Source organism: Cheilinus undulatus, linkage group 6 (assembly GCF_018320785.1).
Source record: "Cheilinus undulatus linkage group 6, ASM1832078v1, whole genome shotgun sequence".
Classification (NCBI taxonomy): domain Eukaryota; kingdom Metazoa; phylum Chordata; class Actinopteri; order Labriformes; family Labridae; genus Cheilinus; species Cheilinus undulatus.
Window position 1 is genome coordinate 54,286,736 of NC_054870.1, and position 25,834 is coordinate 54,312,569.

Here is a 25,834-nt window from a genome sequence, read left to right on the forward strand (position 1 = left end):
TCCATGACGGTGTTTATGGTCCGGCTGTGAAGGTCAGATTTACACGCGTCTTTTGATGAGTCTAAATCTGCAGATTTTATGGCTTCATTAGCTCTGAAGTTATTTTTACAGCTAAAATCAAATGCTAACTACATTTCATGGAGCAGGAATGTTTATTTCTGTTTGTTGGTTTCATCTGAGATTATTTACACTTTCTGCCAGCAGCAGATTTAGCTTTAATGGCTTTATGTCACTGATCATCAAAGATGGGTTAAAAGTGGTAAAAACAGCACAAATAGCCTGGCAAAGTTGGAGAAAGGGATTAAAGAGTGGCAAAATGGGTGAAAAGTGGCAAACATTGATTTAAGTGTTGAAAAAAAATGAAATGAAAAGTGGCTAAAAAGTGTCAAAAATGGATAAAAGTGGGTAAAACATGCAGGAAAAGGGGTTAAGAGGGGTTAAAATCTTGCAACAATTGGTAAATGAGGAAAAAAGTGGCAAAAAAGTATTCAAAATGGGTCAAAAGTGTCAAAAGTAGTGCAAAGAATTAATGACAAGGGGTTAAAACGTGGAAAATAGAAGAAAAGTGTCAAAAATGAATAAAAGAGTGGCTCAAAGAGAATAAAACAAGCAGAAAAAGTGGATTATAATGGGCTAAAGAATTGAAAAAAAGAGTTTAAATGGAAAAAAAATATAAATTGGTTAAAAATGGCAAAAACAGCAAAAATAGCCTGGCAAAGCTGGAAAAAGCGGTTAAAGAGTGGCAAACATTGATTTACATGTTGTAACAATTAATGAAATAAAAATATAATGAAAATGGATGAAAAAGTGGCAAAGATGGATAAAAGAGTGAAGGGGGTAAAACGTGCAGGAAAAGTGGTTTAAGAGGGGTTAAAATCTTGCACAAATTGGTAAAAGAGGAAAAAAGGGGCAAAAAGTGTCAAAAATGGGGATAGATAGGGATAGATCTCACTGGTAATGACTAAAAATGTCCTGAGTTTTGACAGAAAATACAAATACTACTACAATAATATTTCAATCAGAACAAAATATTTCTTGAATTTTTGTGGATTTGAAAGTCCGGCCCCCAGGGTCTCTGTGGAGAATAAACCTGGTCCTGGTGCAGATGGACTTGATGAGCCCTGGTCTATGTGGAGGCAGAAGCAGAGTTGTTTGCTGCTTATAAAGTAAAGTTGTCAACATTTCCAGTCCATGGGTACTTTCAGAAACGGCGTGTTTTCTAACCATGCTCTGACCCCTTTATAAAGAATCAGCTGTGAGAGAGCGGGGCCTGTTTCAGGCTTTTTAACCCTTTTCTGTCCAGTTTAAAAACGACACATCCTTATTATTAAATGAACTGCTGTATAATAAAGTACAGGATCTTCAGTCAAAGCTGCTGATAGAGGAGTTAGAGAGCACTTTCTGAAGGCTCTTCTCCACCAATAGTAGCAGGACTCTCAGGTCCTGGTCCGTCTGTTAAAGAGAGTAAAGGTTCCTGTGGTCCACCAGGAGGATTCAGGCTCCCTGACACAGCCGGGTTTCAGCCAGACAGAGGGATTCAATAAGATGATATCTCAGAGGATCTTAGATTTAAGGAGCAGAGAATAAACGGTATTTTTTAACAGATTTTTGTGATATATCCCTGTTTTATGTATATTTGGATGTCTTGATGAAGGGGACAGACCATCTCTGATCTGTTATTAAAGAAGGAGACTAATGCTGTAATCCAGTCTTAGTGGACCTGTTTCAGTGGCTTCCTCCTCCTGCATCAACCCTCTGGGTTCAGGTCTTCACTGATCAGATCAGGGCAGTCGGTCTTCTTCTGTGGTCCTGAACGTCTGACCCAGACTCTGAACGTTCCTCTGAGCTCAGATCTGATCTGAGGAGAACTGAGGACGTCCCTCAGAGCTAGACCAGGAGAAGATGGAGGCTGATCATCACTGAAGCGTCTTTACTGAGGAGGGTGAACCAGTTCTCCACAGCTGAGCTCTCTGTCTGCAGACTTTTCTAGAAGCTGTTAGTAATAGTGCTGATTCAGCGTTCTGGAAGCCTCTCCTCCAGAATGATCTCAGAGAGATCCAGCAGCATGGTCCTGGATCTGGACTGTCTCTGGGGTTCTTCCTTGGTGATGCTGCTGCTGTTTGTCTCAGGATCAGAGTTTCATCTCCTCCTAAAGATGTGGCTTTCCTCCACAACGTCTGCTCTGATGGGCTTTTGGTGTTTTTCCTTTAATCAGGACTCAGGGGGTCTGGGACAACTTTAGCACACTTTAGTCAGGCTCAGATTTAATGCTAAATCAGCCGAACTGGCCCTTTATCGGTGGAGACCATTTCTGCTCTCACGCTCGCCCTGATTGGTCGATCATTTCCAACCACGTGTTCGGGTCGTTGAATGTTTTAAGTGGTTTCTGATGGTCCTGGTCTCAGAACGTTCCTGGTCTTGGACTTCCTCTCTGCCTTCACTAAATCTTTAGTTCGTGACATGCAGAGTTCCACACACACCTCAGATCACGGACCAAACGTTCAGCTGCTGTTTGCTTCCATTCCAGCTCAGACTGAAGCCAATCATTCTCTGACGCCTCAGCAGAAACAGGAGAGCTCCAATCAGCAGCTAGCAGAGAACTAAAGACGTCACTGGTGGGACCTTAGAGCCCCAGCTTTAATCTAGAACACTCAGAGAAGCCCGGGTTCATCCTCAGAGGAGCAGGAACATCCTAGCCCTCATAGATGATATAATCTTAGATGTCTGTGTACGGTTTCAGTCCTACAAAGTTCTACCTGGAACTTTTAATGTAAAGGGGTCAATTTGTACCCCAGAAGTAGATTCAGACCCTGGTTCCTGCAGTAGAGGAGCCTGAGTTCCTGTGGAAAGTTTCTGCAGGTCAGATGAACCTAAAAACCACTGGCAGCTCTTCAGTGCCAAAGCATTCAGTTACACAATCTCCTGACAATGCGGACGTCTCAGACATCGTTGTGCTTCATGCAGCACTGCACGGTCACCGTCCTCTCTGCTTCTGTTAAACTCACTGCCCTCAGGATTTCAGTTCGCCTGTTTACTATGACAGTTAGCAAATTTATGTTGAGTCAATTCCCCAAAAAATTCAAATAAATTCCTGACATTTTCATAAAAATACAAAAAAAAAATCAAAGCAAACCCCCCAAAATCAAATCAACTTCTCAAAAATTTAAAAAATAAATTTTTCAAATTTTCATGAAATTATCAAAAAGTTTCAAAGCTAATTCCCCCAGAAATTTGAATCAAATTCCCTCAAAATCTACAAATAAATGAAAAAAGTTCCCATAAAAAATAACTAAAATCTTCTAAACAAATTTCCAAAGAAATTTGAATCAAATTCCCCAAAATTTAAAAATAAATTTCTTAAATTTTTAAGGAGATGCTTTAAATTTTTAAAGCATCCCCTCCCCCTAAAATTCAAATCAAATTCCTAAAAATGTCAAAATAAATTTCTAAAATTTCCACAAAAAATATCCAACAATCTCTGAGCTAAAACCCCCCCAATTTTTTTCTATATTGCAAATTTGATATGAATTGTAATGAAGTGGGTGATGATTTTATGGATTTCTTATTTTCAAGAAGACAAAAATATACAAAAACAAGGAAAGTAGGAACTTTAGTCAGTTATTCTAGAAAATATTGGCCCCTGAATGTTTGCATTATGTGTAGAGTAAAACACATCTGCTTTAAAAAATGTATTAAACTGATTTTTCAAAAATACGTTCCAGGTCAAAGAAATATTCCACCCTCTGTGGCTGGAGGATTGCAGTAGGTCACGTTAGGATTTAATCTACATTTGGATTAATTGCCCAGCCCTAGGCTAAAGCCTCGTTCAGAGGCTGCAGTGGTGAGAATCCTGCTCCTGCTGCATGCCTCCCTCATGAGGAGTTTGTCTAGATGCGGAGGTAGTGCCATGGCGGATCTGTGCAGGGCCCTGGTGGTGTTGGTGTATTTTTCTGCTTTAGAGGACGTGCATGTTCATTTGAACAAACTACTGCACACACAGAATCACCTGGACAGGCAGCTTACATACCTGTAGGAATAAACAGTCATGTTTGCTTTCACATTACTGAGGACATCATCTGACAGATTTACATGCAGGCTCTGTTGTTTCTCTCTAATAACACAGTGGCCTGGTTTAACCACGAAGGGCTCATGTGAGAGGTTACGGTACCGTCCCGTCAGGTTCCATCCCTCTGTAACAGAGAGACATCAGGGCTCTGCTGTCCTACATCTGTGCTGCACTATCTCCCCTTATCTAAAACCAGTGATTTTGACCCAATAGGAGCAGCTCAGATTGAGAGTAAAGGTCATGTGACTGGTCAGCTGGGGTCTCCTTCCTGTTTCTATGTGTTAAAGTTGAACCATCATTGTAAATAGTCAGCTTTATAACTATCTGATGGCTCGTTTCTGTTCTCTGGTTGTGGCTCAGCTCGCTGTGCTCTGAGCTGGTTTGAGGATGACTGGGTTGTTACCACAGCAGTGGTTGTGTCCCTTTTTTCTGGTTCTTATTGTGACAAACAAAGCAGAGCAGAGTGTTTGCAGAGGGCCGTGACCTCAGGATGACTCCGGCATTTAGAGCAGCACTGCTGACGCTCTTTAACAAGCAGCAGAGACATTTTTCCTGTAATGACTTCTTTCTCTGAGTGACTTTAACAAACAGGGATAAGCTGCTGACACGCAGCTCAGCGTTATGTTACTAAGCTGCTCCTCTAATTATACAGCAGGAGTCTCTAAAAGGCTGCTGGAGTTAACTTTGATAGTCACAGTCTTACTTCTATACCTGCCAATGCAGAAAGCTTGTTTAAAGACATTTATCTATTGATTTTTCCACTCTTTAAACAATAACACAGCTCACAGTGAACAAGAAAGCTGCAGACATTAGATCAGTGGTTGGTATCTGCCTTCAGATTCTAAGACTGGACTTTACTGAGAAGGTTAAAGGTCGAGGTGACGGCGTCCACAGGCCGATGATCCACAGTGATGGAGAATAGAAGGTACAACATTAATCACATATAAGATTTAGTTAAGGAACTCAGCTATCGAGCCATCTTCTCTTTCCAGAAATTACTAAACATTTCTTCATAGCTCCTTAAAGTGGAATATTTACCTGAGTACACAAACACCAGTTTTAAAACCTGTGAATCCTCTTTTATGAGGCTACTGCTCTAAATCTCCAGCCCATCTTTAAATGAGTATAACTCTGTAACTACAAGCTCTATTTAAATGATCAAGGTACAATGATGAAGAGGACACTTGTGACATTTGTTCAGAAGTGTAAATATGTATATATGTCACTGGATCAGAGCGAATCAAGTTGGCGAATGAAAAATTTCATTTTCACCTAATTTTTTTTTGCAGTTTTAGCACAAATATCTCCTAAAAATAATGCAGTTGAAGTCCAAAAATCTCCAGTAGGCCAAAGCACCACATCTTGACATTACCTCTCTCAACTTTCATGCCACTAGATCAGCGGTTTTCAAAGTGTGAGGCGGGCCTCCCCTGGGGGGCGCCACTGAGCTTCAGGGGAGGCGTGGAACCATAAACCTGAAAAAAGGTGATTTGCTTTGCTAACCTCTGCTGTGCATGGAGCAAAAAGGATAGACTTATAGTTACTATAGGGACTATGCTATAGAGCAGCGTTACTCAACCAAAGAGCCACACTGTTGAAAAATACCTTTGCAAGAGCCACAATCTAAGAGGTGAAAAGTGGCAAAAGCAGCTTGAAGTAGCAATAAAAGTAGGTGAAAAGTGGCAAAAATGGTCAAAGAGCAGCAAACAATGAGCAAAAAGGGGCAAAAATGGGGAGAAAAAGTGGAAAAATGGTCAGAAGTAGCAGAAATGGATGAGAAGTGACAAAAAAATGAGTGGAAAGTGACTAAAATGGGCAAAAAGCAGTCAAGAGTGGCAAAAATTGACAAAAAAGAGGAAACAAGTGGTATGTAATGGCAAAGGGTTGTTTAAATGGGCAAAAAGTTGCAAAAAGATGGTTAAAAAAAGGCAAAAAATTGGATAAAAGTGGCAAAAATTGGGAAAAAGTGGTAAAAAGACGATGCAAAAATGAGCCAAAAATGGGGGGAAAGGTGATTTTTAATGATGAAAGGTAGCTTAAATGGACAAAAAGGTGGAAAAAGGCAAAAATGGGATAAAAATGGAAAAAATGGGGAATAGCATGGCATTATAACTGAATAAGAGGGAAAGACAGATGTTTAAGGACATTTGCAAACCAAAATATCCAAAACATATTAATGTTAAAATGTTTGAAGATTAGACAGAAATGTTTGAAATGTTTTTCTTTTTTTTCTCAGTCCTTTTTGTGGGTGGGGGTCCACCGAATGAATAATTTCTCCTTAGGGGAGACTCACTCTCACACTCTTTGAAAACCCCTGCAGTAGAGGGTTATCAGGACAAAATAAGAGAGATTTTAGTAAAAAATATCCTGGTGAAATCCCCTCTTCTGCCATTTGGCCCAATTCAGCCCAATCTCTGCCGTTTGAAAAATCTCAGGTATCAATCTTTTTTACTTAAATGCCATTATAGGTGCTCACTGCATCATGGAATCATTTTTTTCCCCTCTAATCACCCAGACCTCCATATAGGTCCCTTTCAGAGGAAGTCTTACAAAGGAACAAAAGTTTGTCACCAAGAGGAGCAGATTTAGTTTCAATGGCACAAAAACAACACAAAATAAAGAGCAGAAAACTAACAAACTGAAAACAAATGGAAACTGCACAAACATGAGTAGAATTTTCAGTAGAGGCTGGGCTTTCAGATGAGACCATGTTTGTGTCTGTAGTAGCAGGAATCATCCCATAGGGGGCAGAAGTGTCTGTCTACATAGCTCTACGTTTACGTGGTCATTGATTTGAGTCCTTTATGAGTTGGATGTGGAGTAGGTAAAATGGTTTATTTGGGCTTGTAGCTGAGGTTCTTATGTTTAGTCTGATGTGTAACATGACTGTTTTTGTGCTAAACTAGAGCGCGCAGAGCAAGTTTGTTCTGGTCAAGGCGAGCAGGACCAGATTTGGTCCCACTAGGGTCTAAGGGGTTAACATTTGAGCAGACCCATGCTTTGGCTTTTAAATGGTTTTGATTGTAACAAACAACTTACAGTCATTTCCTCTGTCTGTCTGAGTTTACAGTTTTTATAAAAACTTCCTAGAATTGAGCGTAGGGCTCAGCAATAACGGCAAATTAGATTAACTAATACATCCTGCTGCTATTTCCAAAGACAGTCCAATATTTCTTTGATCTGAAATGTGTCAAAATACCAGTTTGATTTTTTTTTTTGCTGCAGAGATTTTGTGCTCAACACATTTTGCAGTTGCAAGTTTCTTTTTATTTATCTATTTTTACAAAAATCCTTCTTGTTTTTTTAATTCAAAACAAGAGGAACAAAGAAATGATCACCCCCTTAAATATAACAGTTGATATTAAATTTGCTATATGAGCAAAAATTGCAATGAGATATTTTTAATTGGTAAGCCCCAGTTTAATTTATCTAGTGCTAGTAAAAATAAAGAATAATTTGTAGCTTGTTTCTGTTGAACAACACATTGGAGAAGAACCTAGAAACAATTGCATATAAACTCTTAATTCAGTTATTTCTGTAAATCTTTCAGCCCTAGATCTCCTTCCACAAAATCTGGCAGTGAAACAGTCGGCCTTTCATTCCACATTCAGCACAAAGATCTGAAAAATAATATTAAATTATTCAGTAAGGTTGGTTTTTATATTAATCTAAAAAAGATATTTAATACACTAGCCGGGTATGAAATACAAAATTACAATGTAATTTTTATATTTCATTAAAAAATTACATTAACGAAACATTTTTACAACGCTTGAAACAAATTTACATTTTACCAAACAAAGACAAAAGTCTGATACAAGAAATTAAGTCTGAAACACTTTGAACAAAAATAAGAATGACACATTTTTTTTAAACTGCATTTAAAATTTTAGATTTACATTTTACAAAACAAAACATTTTACATGAGCTGAGTCAACTCTGTCAGAACACTCAACTCAGACTTGTTTTGTAAATGTAAATTTGTTTAATGAAATGTAAAACTGTTTATTGATGTTCATTTGTTAATGTTGTATTGTAGGACTGAACGATTTGCAAAAAGGTGGAGCTTTAGACTCTAAAGGAGGAGGCTGGGGTGGAGGAGGTGGAGCTTTAGTCTATAGAGGAGGAGGCTGGGGTGGAGGAGGTGGAGCTTTAGTCTATAAAGGAGGAGGCTGGGGTGGAGGAGGTGGAGCTTTAGTCTATAAAGGAGGAGGCTGGGGTGGAGGAGGTGGAGCTTTAGTCTATAAAGGAGGAGGCTGGGGTGGAGGAGGTGGAGCTTTAGTCTATAAAGGAGGAGGCTGGGGTGGAGGAGGTGAAGCTGGCTACCAGCTCACACATGAAAGAAGGGAGTCACTAGCTAAACTGAGGGAGATAAATCCTGCCTGCTGTTCCAGTTCCACGCTGAAACCCATGACTGTGTTTGTTTCTTGTGAACTTGTCAGTGTGCTAAGCTAGCTCCTGCTCATTGCATGCTGTTATAAATTCTTTGAAACTGAAGCCTTCATTGAACCGGACATTCCTCTCTCTGTCGACAGATTTCACCCTGCCGTCCTTGCTGGAGGTGTTCCTCAGCCGGGAGGTGAAGGCTGCCCCTCTCAAAGCGGGACAGAAAGCCGCCACTGATGAGCAGAGCTCAGGGAAGAGATCCCGCGTCGGCAGTGGCACCTGGAAATCCCGGAGGTCTCGCAGGACGGCGCAGAGATACTCCGTGAAGGATGCTCGGAAGTCGCAGGTCTCTACCTCCGATTCAGAGGCCAACACTGAAGACAAAGCCGGTCCCACCCCCAGTGGAGCACGCAGCAGGCGGACACATGGCTCCAGCATCAGAGTGAGCTGTCAGCATCATCGATCAGAGCCCGCACAGTTAACGTCCACCGCCGCAGAAACCATGAGTGCTCCGTACCCACACCCCAGAGCCCCTGGGTCCACGATGGCCGACACTGAAACTCTGACAGACCCCGCTGCAATATCCATCTTCAACCGCATGGAGAACTCGCCCTTTGATCTCTGCCACGTGCTGCTGTCTCTGCTGGAAAAGGTGTGTAAGTTTGACATGAGCATCAACCACAACCCCAGCCTGGCCGTCAGCGTTGTTCCCACTCTCACCGAGATCCTGACCGAGTTCGGAGACTGCTGCGGCCCGGGAGGAGGAGGCTCGGGGGCGGAGGAGCTGGCTGGAGGCTGGACAGAGGAGCCTATCGCGCTGGTGCAGAGGATGCTCCTGCGCACCATCCTGCATCTGATGTCTGTGGATGTGAGTCAGTGTGAAACGCTCCCAGACAGCCTGAGACGCAGTCTGACCGACCTGCTGAGAGCCACGCTGAAAATCCGGAGCTGTTTGGAGAGACAGACCGACCCGTTTGCTCCGCGGCCTAAAAAGACACTTCAGGAGGTGCAGGAAGACTTTACTTTCTCCCGCTATCGTCACAGGGCGCTGCTGCTGCCTGAGCTCCTGGAGGGAGTCCTGCAGGTGCTGCTGGGCTGCCTGCAGGCTTCTACACCAAACCCCTTTTTCTTCAGCCAGGCGCTGGAGCTCATCCACGAGTTCATCCAGCACCGCGGCCTTGAGCTGTTCGAGGCCACGGTGCTGCGGCTGGAAGGACTCGGCAGGGCCAGGGACTCAGAGGTTGTAGGTGAGGCTTCGGAGAGGCTGCTGGGTCTCATCGCTGGAGTTTTCAAGATCATCAGTGCTGTGAAGAAGGCAAAGTCTGAGCAGCTGCATCAGTCTGTGTGCGCCAGACGACGTCACCGCCGCTGCGAGTACTCCCACTTCCTGCACCACCACAGAGACCTCTCCGGTCTGCCTGTGTCCGCGTTCAAACAGGCCGCCAGACGGAACCCGTTTGAAGAAGCTGGAGATGGAAAGGAGTGCTTGGAGGGGGATGCGGTGCATTACCCAGAGCGATGCTGCTGCCTGGCTGCCTGCGCTCACCAGTGCCTGCGTCTCCTGCGGAGACTCTCTCCAAACGGTCCGGCCGTTCTGCAGGTACTCGCCGGAGTTCAGGCGGTAGGAATCTGCTGCTGTATGGACCCTCGATCAGTCGTAGGGCCCCTGCTGCACGCCTTCCAGGCTCCAGGTCTGCGTAGCTACCAGACCCACGTTCTGAGCGTGCTCAGCAGACTGATCCTGGACCAGCTGGGAGGAGGGCAGCCGTCAGAGAAAGCCAAACTGGCATCCTGTAACATCTGCACCCTGGACAGCAGCCAGCTGCCCGGTCTGGAGGAGACGCTGCAGCACGGCGATCATTCCGCCGTCTCTACCAGCCTGTGTTACCGCTCACAGGGGATTCTGCCCAGCGGAGGGGGTGCAGAGGACATGCTGTGGAAGTGGGACGCGCTGGAGGCGTACCAGGAGCTGGTGTTTGGCGAGGACTGGCAGCTGAGTCAGCAGATAGCCGGACACGTGTGCCACCTGACCCTGAGGGGGAACGCCATCGTGCAGTGGCAGCTCTACACACACATCTTCAACCCGGTGCTGCAGAGAGGCGTGGAGCTGGCCCACCACGCTCAGCAGCTGGGGGTCTCCACAGTGTGCACGCAGGTCTGCAGCTATCACACCCGCTGTCTGCCTGTGGAGGTGCTGCTGGTTTACCTGCAGACGTTACCGTCTCTCCTCAAGTCAAGGTGAGCAGACTTAAACTCTTCTCTGTGTGGCCATCCTGATTTTACAGTTTCAGAAGCAGGAAATGATCTCACCTGGGCTTTGAAAGCTGTCAGCATTTTCTCGTTTTCTTTGACATGTTTTAAATCCACATGATCTGTTCTCTCGGTCCGTGACAGTATCATAATTTATCAGACTGGTTAATCAAACAGATGCATTAGAGGGGAATAAATCAGAGTCATGACTCCTGTCTAAAAACACTGGGAATGCTGTGGTGCCAAAACTAAGCTGATGATTTTCAACAATATGTAGAGTTTGTACAGTTGTTGATGTTTGCTAGGTAGTTCAAAACCCTGGATCTCCATCTATACCTGCAGCTGTCCCTCCAAGACTCAGGATGAATGTCTCATCACACCCCCACTAAAAACCGTTAACCAGTGGTACTCAGCGTGTGGCTCTTAAATGTCTTCATTTGAAACATTATTCCCATTTTTGCCACTTCTTTTTGACACTTTTATCCTGCTTTTTGCACATTTTTTTGCCCCATTTTGCCTATTTTTGCCACTTTTTGCCCATTTAAGCTGCCTTCTGCTATCAAATGCCACCTGTTTTTGCCCATTTTCCCACCTAGTTGCTAATTTTTGCCCATTTAAGTCACTTTGCACTCATTTTATTTTAACACTTTCCACCCTTTTGTGCCACTTTTCTCCCAGTGTCTGCTGCTTTAAGCCCATTTTTGCCACTTCTCGCCCATTTAGGCTGAATCCCAGTTCTCCCCTTAACCCTCAATCTTACCCTCAAGCTCAACCCTCAGTCTTAACTCGCCCCTCAAAACCAAGTTTAAGGGCTATCTCGTGACTTAGAAATGGGTCACCCCTTAATAGCAGTTATGATTTCAGGCTGTAGAGGGCAGTAATGTGCCACAAATGCATAGTCTGTCGATTCAGAGGAGGAAGAAGAACGAGAACGTAGAAGAGAAGGCTTATGATGGCAAAAATAAGTAAATGTAACGCTACAAAAAGGCAAATAATCCATAAAATAACATCAAACTAAGATCCTGGAGTGGTTTTCGTAACTTTTAGATCTTTATAAACAAAGAAATACATTTGTAGCTCGATTTCTTCCCCGCATTCGCCGCCATATCAATACCAAGGAGCTCCAGGAACGTCTCAGAATGGAGGGAGATAAAGCCCCAAAACTCGCCTCTCAACTCAACTCTCGGGAGAATTGGGACAGCCCTCGCACTTCACGGGATCGTGCATTTTGAGACTGAGGGTTAAGATTGAGGGTTAAGGGGAGGATTGGAATTCAGCCTTAAGCTGCAATTAATTGCCACTTTTTGGCCATTTTCCACCTCTTTTTGGATTTTTCCTCATTTTTCCCACCTTTTTTCAGATTTTTGCCACCTGTTGACAGTTGTTTGCCAGCTTTAACTCATTTTTTTGGTCACTTTCCACCCATTTTTGCCACATTCTGCCTTTTATTGCCACCTTTCTCCCACTGTTTGCTGCTTTTTGACCACTTTTGCCACCTTTAACCTGTTTTAATTGCCACTTTTCACCGCTTAGATTGTGGCTCCTGCAGATGTATTTTTCATCAGTGTGGCTCTTTGGTTGAGCAGGGCTGAGTAACACTTAGACACATTTAAAAACAACGTACTCATACTGGAAACAGCTCTCCTAAGTTTTCTGCTGCTAACTTCACATGCTCTTTTTCAGATGTTCTCCTACAAATGTGTTGTAATTTCTCAGACTGCCCCTGAAATCTTCATGCGGTGCTGCACACACACCTCTCAGAGGGAGATGGGATCTGATGTGATAAGAAAGCCAGAGGAAGGGCAGACGAAGCTAAAAAAGTTCACTTACCCACACTAGAATGACATCTGTGCCCTTTCTGAATGCTTCCTGTAGTTTTTGTTGAACCATAATAGAAACAGCATGGGGAAGTTCAGAGGGGTGACCACTCTGACTGCTGGTGTGTTTCCAGTCTCATATTCCTCAGTGGATCAATATTTAATCTGTGGTGTGTAATATTAATGCAGACGCGTGTTTAGAAAATGTTCCAGGGACATATTTCAGTCACATCAAAAATAATCAGCCAGTGGAACCCAATCCTCAGAGGCTGCTCAGTCATGAGACCGTCTGTCCGTTCAGTGCTAATTGAGGCTCATTAATAATTCATTCAAGCTTTGTTGAAGATAACGGAGCTGTTATGTAACAGCTGTCTGTTCAAACACTTCAGATCAGTCATACTCAGCGTGTGGCTCTTTATGTCTTAGTTCTAAATATTATTCCCCCAGAAAACCTTAAAAAGACAAACTTTGACCTCAGAAGTTCATCACATTAATCAGTTTGTTTCCCAGACTTACACAGAAGGCTTTGTCAAACAGAATTGTCACAATTTTGCCACATTTATGCCATTTTAGCCCTTTTTCATCTATTTTTCATCACTTTTCACCAAATTCAGCTAACTTTGCCATTGAAAACCACTTTTTTCCTGCTTTTTTGCCCTTTTTTGCCAAATCTTTCGCTACGTTTTCCCCATTTTTCCCCCATTTTTGCCACTTTTCATGCATTTAAGCTACCTTTTGCCATAAAGGACCCGTTTCCCATTTTTTGCCAATTTTTGCAACATCTTTTTGCAGTTTTTGCCCTTTTTCACAGTTTTTTTCAGCACTTTTCACCCATTCAAGTTACCTTTGTCATTAAAAACCACATTTTCCCTACTCTTTTGCCCATTTTTGCCACTTTTCATGCATTTAAGCTACCTTTTGCCATTATATAGCACTGGTTTCCCATTTTTTTGCCCATTTTTGCTGCTTCTTTTAGCCACATTTATCCCATTTTACCATTTTTACCACTTTTTTCCTATTTAATCTGCCTTTTGCCATTAAATATCACTTGTTTCCTCTTTTTTGCCCTATTTTGCCGCTCTTAACTGCTTTTTCCCATTTTAGTCACTTTTCTTTCATTTTTTTGCCATGTTTTTGCTACGTTTTTTACCATTTTTGCCACCTTTAACTTATTTTCATTGCTTCTTTAAGCCATTTTTGCCACTTAGCACCGCTTGATTGTGGCTCTTGCGAGGGTATTTTTCAACAGTTTGGCTCTTTGGTTGAGCGGGGTTGAGTAACGCTGCTTTAGATGGGTCTTAGATAAAAGCCTGGAGATGAAGTGAGGGTGACTTTAAAGGCGGTGTAAGTGGAGGTTGTGAATCTGTCCATGTGTTAACCCTGCTAACCCGCTGAGGCGAGGAGCTGGCTCCTGCCCAGTGCATGCTGGGAAAAGTTGAACCCCCTTGTAACCCTGAACAGGATGCCACGGTGTAGAAAGCGTCTGTTTTGATGCTCCGAGGCGGTCTGCCAGCGGTGGGCTCAAACTTCTCCTTGTTAAAATTCAGAGTGTTGTTGTGCTCTCTGCAGGTTTGACATTCAGAGTCTGTACAGCCGTGATTCCTTTTCTAAAGACGCCTTTAAGGCTCATGTTTATGTAGAAAAGGCAGCGGTTATCACTCCATGAAAATCAGACTCTTACAGACCGAGAGGGACGTTTTCTGACAGACCTAACACCGTACACAGTCTCTGCATTTGCTCATGTTTTATTCATGCATTTGTCTTCTAATGGTTCTCTGGCTGACGAGGGCAAACGGGCCGCACAGGACCAGGAGAGCCTGATGAGGAGAAATGGACTACAAATTCAGTTAAAAGCAAAGAACAAACACACAGAACGAGAGAAGAATTACTGCTGAACAGCCCCTAAAGCTCTCTCTCTTCTCTGATCTGTGCTGAAGGAGAAAAACTTCAGACTTGAGCAGGAAAGTTCAGGAGACTATGAAGCTCGGGTGTTTACAGCTGCAGCTCAGAAATCAGACTGTCGTCAGATTCTTCCATTTGTTCTAGTCTGAAGTGAAATATTGCAACTTTTTTTTTTATTTTTAATGATTACAGCTCACAAAATAAAATATAAAAACAGAAAAAGCTGGTTAAAGCTGAGATTGCTTAAAACTGAACTTCCTACAGCCTGAAAATAAGTGAAATAAACTCAATGTAAGTATATTTATTTCTAATATTTTAGCCTAATGAGCATGTTTTTGGTGGTGGGAGGAACTCAGAGAACGTGTAGAGAAACCACACATGCCCTGCACCACCGTGCAGCTCCAGTCTAAATCCATACTAAAACGAAACCATCAAACTTAAAACCAGTCCATATTTTTAGACCCTACATCTCAATGTTTCTACTGAAATCACAACCAGGGTGGCAGGTATGATAACTGTCAGCATTTATTAAACCGTCAGCACAATCAACAGAGAGTCAGGGCGGCTGCACATTCTCAGAATCAGTCTGACAACATTCAAGACCTTTTTATGGCTCAAAGACATTTGAACAGGACTTTAGCAGCGCAGAGCAAACGGCAGTCATCATACAGAAATACGTTCTCAATGCCAAAGGAAGGATAAAAATGAAAATAATGTTATCTCCCAACCATCTCAGTTCTACATCAACATTTTTCAATGAAAGTATCTTTCTAAGTTCAGCCGTCTGTGAAGTAAAAATTAGACCTCAGATCAACCCGGCCAGTGATTTAAGCAAAGAAGACAGAAAAACGTGGAATAGTAAGCAATCCTATTTTCTGTTGATGCTTTTTGTGTGATTCTTAAATCAAGCAGCTTGAGTTTGTTACTGAATCTTAAAACCAGATCTATTTAATGAGACTGTGGGTGGGAGGACTAATGAAGCTGATTTAAACACTTATTTACTTAGTTGAAGGACTAAAAAGATAAGATCGTGCTTGATTTAAGATTAAACTTTAAAGTTACACACTTAAAATAAGAAATTAACTTTTAAAACAAGATGATCTAACATCTCTTAATCTGAGTGTATAAATCTGGGTAAGCACCAAATCATTAAAGATTCCTCTGCTCTGAGGTTGTTCTGGTTTTATGCATAATCCTGTTTTCAGATTTTCTTGGACATTAAAACTTTCCCCAGAGTGATTTAAAGGCAAGTAAACATTTTCAAAAGCAGCAAATTTTGGTTTCACGCTGGCTACAGCTGTCATGTCTGTTTGTGTGGTTGTGGTGAGAGCTTCAATGACAGTGTTCGATTGTTAAGTCTCTTTTAAAGCAGCGTTTTTATTCATTTAGAAATTTCCTGCTGAAAGTTTCAGTCGCATTAAAATCTTAAAGACGAGTACTTCCCTAAAAGCTTTAAATCTGCTGGTTTTTCCTCCATTTTCATCATTTTCCTCTCCTCCTCATGCTTTCTGCACAGATAAGAGCTTTAAATATTCACCCAAATGTAAAACCATCATGATGGACTCTGACGGCGTTAATGAACAGAGGAAATGTTGTGAAAAAGCAGCGTTAATCAAGTCTGCATGAATTTAGAGTGCTGCTGGATAAAAGCTGTGAAATAGAGGGAGAAAGGTCTAAATGAGTCTTTTTTCACACATCTGCCTGAGCTCTTTAAGCTTTAATGACACTGTTTGTTTCTGTGGCTGTTTGCTCTCTCTCTCTGCGTGTTGGTTCAACCTTCACTGATTCATCCTATCAGCTGATTTCATCTGCATTGTAATGGCCTCATTGATGATTTATTTATGGCTGCCTGGGCGCGGCGTGCAGCGGTCGTACACAGATTAAAAAAGGAGAAACACCAGCTTCGTTTGCTCACGGTGATCCTGAGGATGGAGACGGATACGGCAGTGAAACAAACACAGATATCAGATAATACAGAGGAATAGGTGTTTGATTTATAACGGTCTTACTTATTGGTAGAGTTAATCAGAGGAGCTGTTTAATGTCCTTTGGGAAATTCTGTGTGCAGTCGGAGCAGAGAGGAGAGTGAAAGGTCCTGTGTGACGTCTGTGGATGTTCCTCTGATGGAATAGTTCCATAGAAACAGACAGAGTGTTTGTCTCATCACTCAGAGATTAGACTGTTCTGTGTGTGTGCAGTCTGCATCTGTACACATTTAAATGTTAGAGGCTTGAACAGAACCAGCAGATTTCAAACCTCTGCAAAGGAAGCCACCCTCTGATTATTTAGAATAATGATCTGCTTCAGTCTTTTATTTTAACAATAGCAGATAAACTGATGGAGGAAGAGTGCACTGCTTCGTCTTCCTCTCTGGCTCTGTCTCACCTAAAACCACACAACAATCTTCAGGGAGGAATCACGCCTTCAGACAGAACAGCCTACAAAAGAAAAATCAGAGATGTTCATAGAAGAATCATCCAGAGTGTTTTTCTGCTTTCCACTGAGTCTTTCTGTAGGCCTCATTCTGTCCATTATTATCATGTGTGATGATTTCTTCATAACAGGGAAACGTGATATTTCCTCTTTATTATTATGTAGATTTATTATTCTGGTCTTTGTCTGAGCTGCTAAAAGAGGATTATAATGAAAACTTCTTATCAGCCAAGGATTATGATTTTTAGTTTGTTCATCAAAAGCTTCAGCTAACTTTCAATGCTCTGCAGAATAGGGCTGGGCAGTTCATCGCAAATGAGATTAAATCGCAATACAGCATGCTGCAATTTACAAATCGCAGACATTGCTATGTTGCTTTAACCCGAAATTTGTCAAAATAGTTAAATACACTCATTTTTTGCAGTAGCACAGATTTTATGCACATTTTGCAAACATTAAAGCATCTAGTTTTTAAAAAGTTTACAAACAGTGTCTTTTTTGTATTTTATGCATGTTTTTCTTAATTAACATGAGTGACATAAAAACAATAATCCCCGTTCAACAACAGATTCACCTCCTCCACCCCAGCCTCCTCCTCTATAGACTAAAGCTCCACCTCCTCCACCCCAGCCTCCTCCTCTATAGACTGAAGCTCCACCTCCTCCACCCCAGCCTCCTCCTCTATAGACTGAAGCTCCACCTCCTCCACCCCAGCCTCCTCCTCTATAGACTAAAGCTCCACCTCCTCCACCCCAGCCTCCTCCTCTATAGACTAAAGCTCCACCTCCTCCACCCCAGCCTCCTCCTCTATAGACTAAAGCTCCACCTCCTCCACCCCAGCCTCCTCCTCTATAGACTAAAGCTCCACCTCCTCCACCCCAGCCTCCTCCTCTATAGACTAAAGCTCCACCTCCTCCACCCCAGCCTCCTCCTCTATAGACTAAAGCTCCACCTCCTCCACCCCAGCCTCCTCCTCTATAGACTAAAGCTCCACCTCCTCCACCCCAGCCTCCTCCTCTATAGACTAAAGCTCCACCTCCTCCACCCCAGCCTCCTCCTCTATAGACTAAAGCTCCACCTCCTCCACCCCAGCCTCCTCCTCTATAGACTGAAGCTCCACCTCCTCCACCCCAGCCTCCTCCTCTATAGACTAAAGCTCCACCTCCTCCACCCCAGCCTCCTCCTCTATAGACTAAAGCTCCACCTCCTCCACCCCAGCCTCCTCCTCTATAGACTAAAGCTCCACCTCCTCCACCCCAGCCTCCTCCTCTATAGACTAAAGCTCCACCTCCTCCACCCCAGCCTCCTCCTCTATAGACTAAAGCTCCACCTCCTCCACCCCAGCCTCCTCCTCTATAGACTAAAGCTCCACCTCCTCCACCCCAGCCTCCTCCTCTATAGACTAAAGCTCCACCTCCTCCACCCCAGCCTCCTCCTCTATAGACTAAAGCTCCACCTCCTCCACCCCAGCCTCCTCCTCTATAGACTAAAGCTCCACCTCCTCCACCCCAGCCTCCTCCTCTATAGACTAAAGCTCCACCTCCTCCACCCCAGCCTCCTCCTCTATAGACTGAAACTCCACCTCCTCCACCCCAGCCTCCTCCTCTATAGACTAAAGCTCCACCTCCTCCACCCCAGCCTCCTCCTCTATAGACTAAAGCTCTGAAAAGGTAACACAGTGTACACCTTTAGGGTGGAGTCAGAGGTGGGTGTGGTGAGTTAAAAAGTGACATGCATTTTTGTCATCATGCTTCCAGCTCCACTCTCTGACCTGAACTGCACATCTACTGCCTCATGTGGTCTTGTTGCTCTGATTGGCAGCAAGAAATTAACCTGACACACCACACGGACTGTTTCATATCTCCACTGCATGGATATTTAACACTCAACTGAGAAAGCTCACTACCAAGGCATTTGAAAGGGCAGGACTTGTTAAAAAATTCTCAGAAGGTGATTGGACGAACGTTCTGTTTGTCACATTCCAATCAGAATGTCAAAACATGTGATGTAGCAGTAAACACAACTAAGCTCCGCCCACAGCTACCGCCCCGTTCTCCTCAAACGATGCCAGTGGTCAGCCAATCAGACGTGACCATGAATAAATCTTAGTTTCATTACTTTAGCTGATAAACAGTGATGCTATAACATGCAAGCGTGTTAGATAAATCTTTATCGGAGGCTCTGGTTGCATCCATGTTGTATGGTTTCTGATTTATTCTGAGATGGAAACACAGCAGGAATGTAGGATTGTTACTGGACTGGTCTCCTTACACTGGTTAAGGTCCAGTATAAGGAAATAATCAACACCTAATCAGAGTGGAGTATTTACCCAGACCTTGGTAAAGGCTAAAAGCTGCTGACTCTTCTTCTGCTGTTTTTCTCCTGCAGGGTCATGAGGGACCTCTTCGTCAGCTGTAACGGTCTGAATCAGGTGACGGAGCTGGTCTACCTGGATCAGACCCGCTCTCTGGCTCTGAAGGTGTTTGAGACGCTGATCATCGGTGGCGGTCACCAGCAGCCCGACGGCGTGCTGCAGGAGCTAGAGAGCGCTGATGCTGAAGAAAGGGAGGCCATCCTGAGCCTGGCTGAGGAGCTGGGGTCCAGAGGGGCCGGTGAGGGCCCACAGAGCCTCACCAAGTTCTACGAAGGTCTGAAGGAGGCGTATCCTCGCCATAAAAGCCGAAGCGGGCAGGGCCGAGGGCCGGGCCGCAGCCGGGCGGAGACGCACCTTCACGTCATTAACCTGTTTCTGTGCGTGGCCTTCCTGTGCGTCAGCAAAGAAGCCGACTCTGACCGCGACTCCGCCAACGACTCAGAGGACACTTCGGGTTATGACAGCACGGCCAGTGAGCCGCTAGGTGGGCGGCTGCCTTACCTGTCCCCCGACAGCGTGGCCCTGCCCTCCAAAGAGCAGGTCCGGCGCGCCGCAGATGTGTGGTCGGTGTGTCGGTGGATCTACCTGGCCAGCCCGTTGTTCCAGAGGCAGTTCTTCAGACTGGGAGGGCTGGACGTCTGCCTCCGCCTCATGGCCATGGTGATCCAGAAGCTCTCCTGTAAGCCAAAGGACGGGAAGGCCAAGAAGAAGAGGGACGGCAAGAGCAAAGGCAGCCCGGAGTCCGCTGCTCCAGCTGCCGCACAGGGACCAGAGGAGACGTCACATGACTCAGCCGAGGCTCCGAGCGCCGGCCCCGCTGAGGGAAAGACCAAAGATCCCGCAAAGAGGCTGGAGGAGGAGTGGCAGCTCCAAAGTATTCGTCTGCTGGAGGCCCTGCTGGCCATCTGTCTGCACAGCGCTAACTCAGCCCTGCAGAGGATCGAGCCGGAGCTGTCCTATCAGGTGGGTAGTTTGGTGTTGCACGGATCAGACGACTGCATGAGCAATCCCTCTAAGGCGTGAGTCAGACCACCGGAGCTGCTAGATGTTAAAGAAACATCAGTCTCAGCTTTGACTGACCTCTAGACAGAGATTTAGTCACTGAGCTCCAGTGAGAGAACAGTGACGGCTTCTATCATCCATATCTACATGAACGTTCTGTTTAACTTCACTCAGAGCTAGGGCTGGGCAATGAATCCAAAATTAGACTTGATCGCAATAATTCCTGCTGCGACCATCAAATCACAGAAAGTGCAATACTTCTTTAACCTGACATTTGTGTAAAAATGACAGTTTCAAACTTTTTTACTTATCAAGCAATTATTCAAGTGGAATCTTTTCAGACTAGTCTATAAACAATCCTACTTTCTTCACTTGTCACCTGTCCTTTTTTCTTATTAGCAATTCATATTCAGTACGGGTCAAAATCATCACAGTGAGATATTTTTCAAAACTGTTCAGCCGTTGGTTAAGCTAATTTAGTGTTGGTTGTGGTATAGAATGATCTAGTGTTAGATGAGGAACTTAAGGAATAATCACTTATCAAATCACAGTTTGATTATTTTCCTGAATGGTTCAGCCCGAATCAGAACATCAGCAGAAGATTCAGATCACAGAAACACCATTTCCGTGTGGACCAAATAAACACTTAATGCCCAGCAGATGATAAATGTCCTCTTCTGTGGTGTTTGAAAATGCTGTTTTTATGTTGAGTTGTTCCGTCTTTAGCCCGTAACCATCTGTAGATCTGTGGTCCAATCACAGAGGACTCTGGTTTTCATGCCGTTTCTCTGATAACCCTGCAGACGTGCTGTCATGGATGTTACTTCTATGTTTTATGATCATTTCTGTGCATCTTTAAAATTTTATCACAACAAATAAACAGATTTCATCTCAATATTATCACAAGTCTTTTTTATCCTGATTTTGAGGGTTATTTCTAAGTTAAAGACAAAAACAAAATGAAAAATGTATTTCTCATATCAATTTGAAATTGCACAAATATTTTATGAACAAGTCAAGTCTATTATTTTTATTTTCCTTCTGAAACATCCTGATGGCCTATTTTAAGCACTAAACATTTCTGTTTAATTTTCTGAGATATTTGATGGAGCAAATTTGTGATTTTTCCACTACTCTAGAATTATGATTATCTGTTTGAGTGTTCATCAGGCACATTTTACCAGTTATATTTATAATAAAACATGTGGACAGTGAGCAGAATCACTGCAGCAGCTCCACACAGACCGGTATCCCTCTGTTCACTAATGCATTTATATAACAGCTTTATTTGAGCAGCTATCCTGCTGTGAAACACTGAACACTAGGGCTGAACCATTTTAGAAAATAATCTAATCACAATTTTTTCCTCAATATTGTGATTTTATAAACGTAGTTCCTCATCTTAGGTGTTTTCCAGCAAACACAAGCAATAAATCATTCTATTCATAACCAACAAAACAGCAGATAAAACTAAGGCTGAAAGATTTTGACAGACTAACTTATTGTGATGACTTTGACTCATATTGAAGGGAATGATCATTTTTATGTCGTCCTCATATTTAATCAGAAAAATCTACAAAAATGGAGAAAGAAGGATTTCTTGTAGACTTTTCTAAAATAGGTCTGGACTGATGGCATGATATGTGATGTATGACATCTCTGCTGCAAAAAATGTTTAAACTGGTATTTTGACTCAGATGTCAGGTTAAAGAAACATTGCATCTTCTGTGATTTGTAAATTGCAGCAGGCCGTAGTGCGATTTAATCTAATTTTGGATTCATTGCCCAGCCGTAGAGAACGCTCAGATAAACTGTTTTAATAAATATCTCACATAAAATCATAAAAGTGTTAAAAGAAGAAATGAAGAAAAACGAGTCTGACAGAACCTCTGCTCCATCATGGCTGTAAAAGTTAGCACTGATCTCTGGAAGGAGGGAGTCTGTTCTTCCAATAAGAGGACATTCATTCATTCATTCATTCATTCATTCATTCATTCATTCATTTATTTATTTATTAAAGCTTTGACAGACGTGTGGGGACTGAGCTGTGAGTTCTGATGGAGGGAGAATCCTAGCTTTAAACATGGTGCTGGCGTCTGCTTGAAGTTGTTCTCTAAGTCAGGGGTTCTCAACATTGGGGTTGGGACCCCATTTGGGGTCGCGATACACTGTGAGGGGGTCTCCAGATGCCTTTAAAAAAACTAAGAATATTTTTAAATTGCACTGTTGCCACTTTTCACCAAATTTACCAAATTTTAACCCTTTTTCATCGCTTTTTTAACACAGTTTTTGCCAATTTTAGCACATACTTGAAACCCATTTGTGTCAGTTTTAAACCCTTTCCACTTTTTTCTGCCTGTTTTTGTCACTTCTAAATCCATTCTTGCCACTTTCTGCCTATTGTTGCCTCATTATATCCACTATTAACCACTTTTTACACCCCTCTATGCCCATTTTAACCACAGCTATCCCATTTTTGCCTTTTTAATCCCCTTTTACCACTTTTTCTGCCTGTTTTTGTCAATTTAATCCATATTTGGTTATTTATTGCCACTTTTATCTAATTTTTGCCACTTTAAACCCATTTATGTTCTTTAAAAATACAATTTCAACACCTTTTCCACCATTTTTTGCCATTATTGACTAATTTAAGCGATTTTTACCCATTTTAAATATGTTTTAACAAAGTTATTTTCATTTTTAAGAAGGCTATTTACTACATAAATGAATAGATAGAGATCTTTGTTTCTTTGATAAGAGTGGTTATTATTTGGGTCAAATATGAAATAGGGTTTTCACAGCTTAACTTCTCAATGGACCATAGTTTTTCTGACCTCCATGGGCCCCCAGTTTGTCTGGGTCCCAGAAACCTCCCCCTTTATCCCCCTTATGGACGGCCTTGTCTCCACAGGACTATTCTAGAACGTTCCTGGCTGTTCAACCACCTTCAGGTCCAGTGGAGGTCCCTGGTCTCTGGTACCTTTATTTTGGGGGTCTCGGGCTGAAAAGGTTGAGAACCACTGCTCTAAGTGTATAATTATTGGCGGTTGTTAAAGGGTAGATGCATGAATTTATCTGAAAATTAAGGACTTCAGTTCTGGACCTTTGGCCCTGTAGGGTTTGCTCAGCATGGCTTGATTCTGACTCTTTTGTCTCTTCTTCTGCAGCTTCAGTCCGTAGAGGAGACCCTGCTGGAAGTCAGAGACCAGCTCTCTCGCTCTGGCGTGGTGAACTCTGACCTCGCCATCCCTCTGTTTGACTCCCTGCTCAGAGTGGCCCTGGCAGAGGTGTCGACCGGCCCCGACCCTCCTGAGGAGAAGCCAGACAGGGTGAGTCCTGCCATGGGAGAAACTGTGAGTGAAGCTCCTGACTCTTTTTACTTTCTCAACTTTGTTTTCAGTGTGATGCCGGGGCTAAAAACTAGAGCTGCCAGAGGCTCTGCTGCTTCAGCTGCTGGAGTTTGGTGTCATAACTGTGCAGAGGATTCCCTCCTTTATCTATGATAATCAATCAGATGTTGTAGACCAGGAATGCACCACATGGACATTTCTGCAGTATACAGCCTTTAATATCAGTCAGATGTACAGGTGTTCCATCAGGTATCGATGCTTTCCTACGGTGCTGCTCTGCAGTGCTTGGCTCGCCTCTCTCTGCACTCAGACTCTGGGGTTTCCCTCAACGGCTGCTTCTGTCTGTCCCAGCTTAAATGAGACGGAAGTATCCAGCAGAATGTAAACATGAACAAAGAACACTTCAGTCTCAAAGGTGTTTTTAAAGAAGTATAAAGAAGCCGTGTATTCCCCTCCAGCTAAGCACTGAAAGAATAAAGAGCAGTGATGTTATTTAGACGGCAGCTCTATAATAAAGAGAATAAAGCTTTTTTCAGCCATCAAGCATCACCCTCACCCTGTCTCACTCTGTCCCTCAGCAACCGTTATCTGCCTCACATACAACAAAACAGCCCAGATAAACTCGGATAAACAGACACAGCTGATCTGATCACATTCATACCAACAGTAATCCTGGACCACAGGAAGGCCTTCTCAGAGTCTCTGATCTGGTCTGGATCATAAATCAGTTTATTCCATTGTTTCTCCCTGTTTTTGCCACTTCTAAATCAATTCTTGTCACTTAAAACCCAGTTTTTCCCATTTTACCCACATTTCACCATTTGATATGCCCAATTTTGGTAGTTTAACCAAATTCTGCCGTTCTGTCTTCTTCAGTCCACATTTTTTTTGCCATTTTATATCAATTTTCCATCCCATTTCACCAAATTTCCACCTATTTTTGCCCATTTAAAGCCACTTCAGCCACTTTTTAACTTCCTTATACTTCTATTTTTGCCACTTCTAACCCATTTCTGGTACTTTGACTTCACTACCTTTTCCACCATTTTTTTGCCATTATCAACCCATTTTAGCCATTTTTAACCCCACTTATTATATTCTTAATTGTGCATGGCTGTGTTCCACCAACCTTCAGGTCCAGTGGGAGTCCCCGGTCTCTGGCTCCTTTATTTTGGGGGTCGTGGGCTGAAAAGGTTGAGAACCCCTGGACTAGAGTGTGATGGGATGAAAACCTCTGAGTGGCTGGAAGTTCTTACAGTTAAGACTAAATATGCAAAGTGCAAACATGTTTAAACTTGAGATAAATAAAAATGAAACTGATTATTCTGAGTCAGAAATAATTCTGACATAAATAGGAGTAAAGAGGAGCAAACTTTATTGACACTATGTACCAAAACAGTCTGAATATGTCTGATAATGTTACCACATTACTGAGATAACAACCAGCTGCACTGAGTGTTTACATGAGGAGCGTACTGAGCATGCTCAACGGAGTGTTTACATGAGGAGCGTACTGAGCATGCTCAACAGAGTGTTTACATGAGGAGCGTACTGAGCATGCTCAACGGAGTGTTTACATGAGGAGCGTACTGAGCATGCTCAACAGAGTGTTTACACGAGGAGCGTACTGAGCATGCTCAACAGAGTGTTTACACGAGGAGCGTACTGAATGTACAAAAATGAATAAAGTAGAATGTTTTTGCTGCAATAAAAGGTGTAAACTGGTATTTTGGCGTAAATTTCAGAAGTATGTCCCCTCTGCAGATCTGAAAATTGCAGCAGACCTTTTTGTGTTTTAGTCTAAGCTCAGCTCCATCCAGTCTGATTTATCTCCTTACGACAGTGTCAGCCTCAGAGAGAAGCTGATTTGTCATTGATTATAATAACATTACTCTTTGTAAATCTTTAATCCCACGTTTGATTGTTACCCAGGTCTTTCTCAGGTTCTCAGGTTTTCATGGACCCCAGATCCCCTACCTGACTACTTCTCCCTGTGTCCGTGGAAACTTCCTGTTGCTGTGTTGATATTTTGGCTCCTAATCAATGAGCAGAAATGGATCATAGTAGCAGTGGAAAAGTGCTCCTAATTATGCTCTAGTAATTACTTTTAAAGCCTATGAAGGAGCTAATTTCTGCTAGCGCTGAAGCTAATGACCTGCAGTATCATCAGGATCATTAGTTGTACCAGATCTTTATTTCCTCACTGTCTCCGGCTTCTTTCCTATTTTCAAACTTCAGATTTGTTTTTCAGAGG

General features: G+C 43.0%; 1 protein-coding gene across 4 annotated transcripts in view; it reads left to right on the plus strand.

The window, feature by feature from the left end:
* The window catches only part of lyst (lysosomal trafficking regulator), a 108,783-nt gene that overhangs the window by 10,019 nt on the left and 72,930 nt on the right, over nucleotides 1–25,834 (plus strand). For 2 of the 4 annotated variants that reach the window (XM_041790358.1, XM_041790355.1), the window contains exons 3-5: nucleotides 8,602–10,690; nucleotides 19,243–20,191; nucleotides 23,398–23,583. In XM_041790358.1, coding sequence (XP_041646292.1) covers nucleotides 8,602–10,690; nucleotides 19,243–20,191; nucleotides 23,398–23,583 — 3,224 coding nt within the window. The remainder of the gene's footprint in view (nucleotides 1–8,601; nucleotides 10,691–19,242; nucleotides 20,192–23,397; nucleotides 23,584–25,834) is intronic. The other 2 variants (XM_041790356.1, XM_041790357.1) reach the window with 1 other exon arrangement.